Source organism: Lagenorhynchus albirostris, chromosome 15, assembly GCF_949774975.1.
Source record: "Lagenorhynchus albirostris chromosome 15, mLagAlb1.1, whole genome shotgun sequence".
Classification (NCBI taxonomy): Eukaryota; Metazoa; Chordata; class Mammalia; order Artiodactyla; family Delphinidae; genus Lagenorhynchus; species Lagenorhynchus albirostris.
Genome location: NC_083109.1, coordinates 51,624,476 through 51,630,990, shown reverse-complemented (window position 1 = coordinate 51,630,990; position 6,515 = coordinate 51,624,476). Strand labels below are relative to the sequence as shown.

The following is a 6,515-nucleotide window of genomic DNA, read 5'->3' as shown; positions in this document are numbered from 1 at the left end:
GGATGGGGGACACCCCACTCGTGTGTGTGTGTGTGTGTGGGGGGGTGTTCTCCTAGCCAGCCCTGTTTCGGAAATTCAACAGGCAGGTTGGGGACCTGCCTGGCCCTGCAGCCCCCAACACCCACCTTTCAGGTGGGAGAGCTGGGCCTCCCAGGTTGCTGGGCCTCCTGTCTCCTCTCCATTTGGTCTCCCTGGTGGCAAGGGGTTACAAAAGGACAGTGCAAAGGTCAGAAGTCAGGATGTTGAATCCTAGGTGGGCAGGACACCTGGGTCCCTGGCCAGACCACCATCCAAAGTCCTACCTGCCAACCCCCGTTTTAACCCTGACTGGACCCTTCTTCCCAATGTTCCCATACCCGAGGGAAAAAATAGGAACTAGGGTAAAAATAATTTATTGAAATTGGAGGAATAAATAAGATGTGTGGGAGGAGTTACAAATAACTGTAAAAATCATTAACATGTATGTACACAAAGGCGCTCCGGGCCTCGGGGGTGGGGCCTGAGCCCAGGGGCGGGGCGGGGCCTCCCCGCGGAGGAGATCCGGCGCCGGCACTCGGGCGCTCCCAGAGGTAGACCGCTTATTTACAACGGAGGAAACAGCACGTGGTCTCCCCAGATCCCTAAACCCGGCGGCCCCGGGCGGCCCTGCGAGCTCGCCGCGCCCCCAGAGCCCGTCCCCGGCGTCCTGTGGGCCCGCTACCCTGCGAGTGCCCGCGGAGCTGCACCCCTTGCACGATCTTCTGTACCCAGGAGCGGTGGGCGGCTAGGCTGATGTAGACGCCAGGCCGGTTGCGCTCCGCACAGCCCTCGCCCCAGCTGATGACGCCCGCCAGCAGCCAGGTGCGCTCGACCTGGCACATCAGGGGGCCTCCGGAGTCGCCCTGCGGAGAGGAGGGAAGGTTAGGGACCCGCGTGGGGCAAGCGGTGAGCAGAGCCCAGGACCCGCGCCGCAGTAGGTGGCAGTTCCCTTCGCGGGGGACCATTTCTCCGACCTGGGGGCCGCGGCACCCTAACCAACGCCACCAGGACCGGGAGGGCGGGGAAGGACACACTTCCCAGGCTCACTTCCGGTAAGAAGCACTTTGTGCTAGACCTTCTCCCTCACAGCCCTGGAGGCAGGGAGGATTGTGACTTGCTTCACAGTTGAGGAAACCGAGGCTCAGAAAGAAGAAAACTGACCCAGCCCGGGTGTGGACCATTGCACCGTCCCACCGTGCTCCGCCACAGTGGTGGAGCTGGAGCTGGCTCTGGGGGCCAGGACCGTGGCACCCCTTCAGGAGGATGCCAGCTCCCTGAGAATGGGGTCAGGCACACCGGAGGTGCTCAGAATGTTTGATGTATGAACGGCTGAGCCAGGCTGGGGCCGGGTTCTGTAGGCATCTATCTAGGGGGACTACCAGGTCACAGCTGATTCTGGGAGGAGGCGCAGGAGCAGAGGGGTGATGGAGCTCAGTGGGGTAGGGCTGGGAAGGAGGTGGTGTGCTCACCAGACAGGCGTCCCGCTCCCCCTCCAGGTAGCCGGCGCATAGCATGTCCTCCGTAATGGCGCCCTGCCCGGCTCCCCGCCAGTACAGGCGGCTGCAGACTGCTGAGTCGATGATGGGAACCTTTAGCTTCTGGAGGGTCCGAGGGTTGGGCAGGGGCACTGGGAGCAGGGAGGAGAGAGTCAGGCTTGGGAGACTCTCCTGGTGGCCTCCTCAATTCCCTCCTCAATTCCCTCAGCAGCGTTTCTCAAAGGTTAAGTGGATCAACTCTGTCAGGCTCTCCCACAATGCCTGCAGAAAGCCCAAATTCCAGGAATCCACTCTGGATCTACTGAATCCCAAATTAACGTGCAGCCTGAAACTCTGAATCTTTAACGAGATCTCTGATGCCAATGAGATGGTTCAAACCAATGGTCCAGGCTTGTCCCATCTCAGGCACTACTTTATCCAGCACTGGTACTGCTACAGACTAATGGCCACTCAGTGTTGAATCTTATTGGGACTTGAGGGACCCCTGCCATCCCCTAGGGGGATTGATCCTAGGGTTGGTCTGTAGACCTTCCCCAGTTCATAAATCCACCTTTCACAGGAGCCCCTAAGAATGACCGTGGGGAGACTGACTGAAACTTCAGAGTCAGTGGGGTCCCCAGACGCCCAAACTGGTGTCATTTCTCTTAATTCTTCTGGAATCTGGTTAAAGTTCCATATATATATATATGTCACTGCTTCTCTGCCTCTTACTTCATCTAATCTAATTTGTGTTTTTAGATGAGGTTTTCCAAACCTCCAGACTTGGTTTGCCAACTATATTTTACCATTTATGGAGACTGCATTTTCTCCTGGGAATTTTGCCTGCAATTGTGTCATGATGCCACCAGGGGGCGTTTATTCCAGATTTGGAATCTTAGGGCTGTTTTCATATTCACCTGGTTCAGCTTGGTCCCATAGACACCTCCTCTCAGCTGTTCCTATATCACTTAATATCTTGGTTGATCTGGCATCTTTGCCTCAGAACACAGCAAAAGGTACCTTTTAACTAGAAATGATCTAGAACTATCCACCTAGGCTTCTGTGTCATCACATCTCTGGGTCACAACCTGTCTTTTCTTCTATCTGTGTTGTGCGCTGCCTCTGGCCTCTATCCTTTGCTGCCCGTGGCACCTGTATCTCCCAGTGTCCACCGCCCTCTGTCCCCACCCACCCCCATACCCCTGGTGAGAAAGAAGCCACACCTCCATCGTGGATGCTCCCCCAGCCAGCAACCCAGCAGTTGGTGTCCGGAAGGAGATGGACGGAGGAATCAGGCAGGCAGATGGGCAGGATGCGTTCAGAGAACTGGATGGCGTGCTCCAGGTGCACCAAGGCGATGTCAGCACGGGCGCCTTTCTTCCAGGAGTACGCAGGGTGGAGCTTCACCCAGGCAATACCCACCTCCTGGGACCTCGGGCCGGGGTTCCCCAGCTGCCAGGCCCCCAGCAGCACAGAGAACAGGGCTGGTTTGTTCGGATGGCTAGAAGGGAGAGGGAGGGGGTGGCATCAGCCAGGAACCACTGGGTGTTCAGGAAGCATCTGGGAAGGGTTTCTGGTGTAATGGCATATGAAGGCGCCTGGTGAGCAAAAGAGGCTTCTGGGGAGAAGCAGGGACTCTCCTGAGGGACCCAAGACTGGACTGAGGCCTGGAAGCCGGGGCCGTGTGGGCAGCCCGGGGTCTGGGGAATCGAGTGGAAGGGACCGGCTGAGCGTACGTACCCCTTGAAGCAGTGGGCGGCCGTGACCACCCAGCGGTTGGTGAGCAGGGAGCCTGCACAGTGGTGGGTGCCATTCTTCTGGATGCTCACAAGCCAGGGCCACTCAGCATCGGTGCTGTCCTCACCACCCACGATTCGGTTCAGGTGTTGGGGCTTTCCACAGGCTGGGGGACCTGGCGGAGGAGGGGCCGGTGTGTCAGACCCTCAGGCACAATCCTCATCCCTTCCAGCCCCCCTTCCCTGCCTTCAGCACTTAGGCCTGTGCTCCAGTCTCCTCCCACCCTGGCTCCGTTCTTTGCTGCCTCTTCCCCGGCCCTTCCACCCTCTGCCCTCCACTCTGGCTCAGCACTTGGTCCTCTAGCCCTTTTACATTCTTGGGCCGCTCACCCCCTCCTGGGCCTCTCTCCTCCGCATCCCGACTCTCTGGGCCGCATCCTCACTTTCTGGGCCTCTTTTCCTGCCTGCCCTTCCTCTCCAGCTCAAACACCCTCTTGCCCCACTGCCCGCTTCTGACCTGTCCCCCACAGACAGACACACAGACACTACCCTGCCCTTCAGGCTTCCTCCCTCCCCGCTTCCCTGAGGGCAGCTCTGACTTACCAGCTGTCTTGGCAGCAGCTAGGGTGGCTGAGGGCAAGAGAAAGAAAGGGTCAGGTCGGTGGAGGGGAGCCCTGGTACCCAGCAATCCTTCCCGGTGGCTCAGTCCCTGGGGCCCTCCAGACCTTCCCAGGCGGGGCATTTCCTGGAGCCTGGGCAGGACAGACCGAAACCTCAGGCCCTCGGTGTGAGCTGCAGCCTTGGCCTCCCTGCGACTTCCTGTCCAGCCTGTGCCCGGGCTCCATCCAGCCTACCTGGGGGTGAGGGGTCAGCTCCTGGGGTGTCTCACTGAGGTGAGAGGGAGAACCCCCCTCCCAGGCCTTAGGTCTGGATGCCGCTGCCCCAGCAGTGGACCATGCAGACCCAAGAGACAGGAACGAGACATGAAGAGGGTAAATAACAAGCAGAGCTGAGCACACTGAGCACTGACTGCACTAAGCCCTGTCCTGGGCCCTGTAGTGCAGTGTTCTATGTACTCCTCACAGCTGTGGAGGAACCTGAGGCTCAGAGCAGGCAAATGACAGAGAGGGAGAGGGAGAGAGGGAGGTGGGGGAACAAAGCAACAGATGAGAGGGAGAGGAGGGATTCAGGCAGGACCAAGAGGGAGGACGGCTGGGTGGACAATGGGGAAGGGGTGGAGGGGGCAGCAGGCCCTCAGGACTCACCTGGAGCAGCCAGAAGCAGCAGGGAGGTTACAATGCTGAGGTAGTGCCTCCCCAGGGCAGGGAGAGTCTCGGGAACCACCATGGCCACTGCCGACAGGAGAGCTTGGATTCCCTGCAGGCCACCCCGGGTTTTATCCTGTGAGGCAGAATGCTGTTGGACCAGTCTCCCGAGTGACTGGCTCAGTCCTGCCACCCCGGGCTGTCAGTCACAGGGAGGGGGTGGGGCTTTGGGGAGGAAATAAGCCGTTAAAGTCAGGGGTGGGGCTGGCGGTGGGGTTGGAGGGCTCTAGCTGGGACCCCTACCTCGGGCCTGGATCCGCGGACTCAGGTCTCAGGATCTGGGCTCTGGAGGGGCAGGAGAGGGAACTTGGGCCCTCAGGTCTAGGCTGGGCCTTGACCTTGACTGGAGGGGCAGGGCAGAGAAAGGCCCTTAAGCTTGAAGGGGGGGTGGTCCGGGTGGGGAAGGAAGGCACGTAGACTCTGGGCCTGGGTCCGCGGTGGCGGGAGCCGTTGGGGAGGCCCTGGGGCCTTGGGTGGGTGACAGCGGGCAAGGGACTGCCCAGAGGCTCCGTAACGGCTCCTGTGACTCAGCGGAAGACCTGACCCAGCCCTGGGCTCGGGGATCCCGTTAACCCACTTGCCAGAAGGCGTGAATCAGACCCCCGGTGGCCACCTGTCCCAGGGACACCTTCCTGTGGGCCCTGTCACTCAGCAGCCTAAGGATTCATCTCTCACCTGGACTTCCAGGAACCCCAGGTGGGGCAGCCAGTTGCCCAGGTGGCTGTGACTGATGCGGCTGCCTGGGGAGGGCTGGGATGCTGAGTCCCCACACCCCACCCCAGCCCCTGTGCTCCCAGGACCACCCCCCTGGACCCCTCCTTGGGGTCAAACGGCTGCTGGGTGATGCTTGAGCGGGGAGCCCAGGTGGGGGTGTGGGAAGCAAAATGCTCCCCCAAGGAATCTGCCCACGTGATCCTGTAACCCTCACCCTGCAGTCAGGTCTTCCGTGACTCAGTACCCCACACTCCAGACACCCGTGCCCTGAGCAGGAGGAGTCAGGCTTCTTCTGAGAGAGACTGTGTATCTTTGTCCTTCAGTCATTTGATCAACAAAACTTGCGATGGCCCTCGATATGCCTGGGGAGGGGCATGGACATAACAGCAGTTACAGTGTGCGTAGTGAGCCAGGCACCACATCATTCAGTCTGCAAAGTCCCTTATTATTATTCCCATTCTGCAGATGAGCAAACTGAGGCCACTTAGGGAGGTGAGTGACTTACACAAGGTCCCGCAGCTGGTGAGGGGAGGAGCCCAGATGTGAACCCCAATTCTAGAGAAGGGCCAACTGGACTCTTGGAGCCCTGAGGGAGCCCAGTTCAGCAGACGGATGGTGACCCGCCCCCTGGGGTCAAAAGTGCTGGGTGGGTGGGAGCCCAGGGGAGGCACCTGATGCCGGCGGGGGGCGGGGGCCGCCAGTGAGGGCTGCCCAGAAAGGAGGACCTTGAAAGGGAGGCTGAAGGAAATGATGGAGTTAACCCTACAGAGGCTGGGGATGGGGACCAGTTGGGGGGGAAGCCCGAGGTCACGGAGAGGGAGTGAGGGCCCGGTGGGTGGCTCGGGGCATTGGGAGGGGCTGCCACCACAGCCCGTGTCCTTTGTGGGCAGACCGCCTACCACAGCTTCTCCTAAGCCCCACAGCTTAGCCAACACACGTTCTGCCCCCAGAGCCTGCCCAGGGGTGGACTCCCCTCCTGCTGTCCACCTCCTCAGGCTGTTAGGGGTTCCAAGAGTCTGTGAGACTCACCTGGAGATCATCGATACCAAAAAGGATCATTGATGTGTTTTACTGGCCCCTGCTTGGGTTGGAGGGGCAGGAGGCAACTCAGGATTAAACCGCAGGCCAGAGGTGCCCCTGCTGCGTGGAGGCCCCTGCCCCACTCCACCCAAAGACAAGGCAAGGGTGGGGCGCAGGAGCGTGAACAGCTCCTAGCTGACGCATTCACCTCTGTCCCAGGACTGGGG

At 60.0% G+C, this 6,515-nt stretch overlaps 1 protein-coding gene across 1 annotated transcript; it reads right to left on the bottom strand.

The window, feature by feature from the left end:
- Window positions 1-389: 389 nt before the first annotated feature.
- PRSS22 (serine protease 22) lies at window positions 390-5,850 on the bottom strand. Its single transcript, XM_060123067.1, has 7 exons — window positions 5,483-5,850; window positions 4,495-4,630; window positions 3,833-3,859; window positions 3,234-3,405; window positions 2,717-2,994; window positions 1,488-1,645; window positions 390-881 (listed from the first exon to the last, which is right to left on the bottom strand). Exons 2-7 carry the CDS (start codon window positions 4,574-4,576, stop codon window positions 621-623), a joined length of 978 nt encoding a protein of 325 aa, XP_059979050.1. The 5' UTR covers window positions 4,577-4,630; window positions 5,483-5,850; the 3' UTR covers window positions 390-620.
- Between the last annotated feature and the right edge of the window lie 665 nt (window positions 5,851-6,515).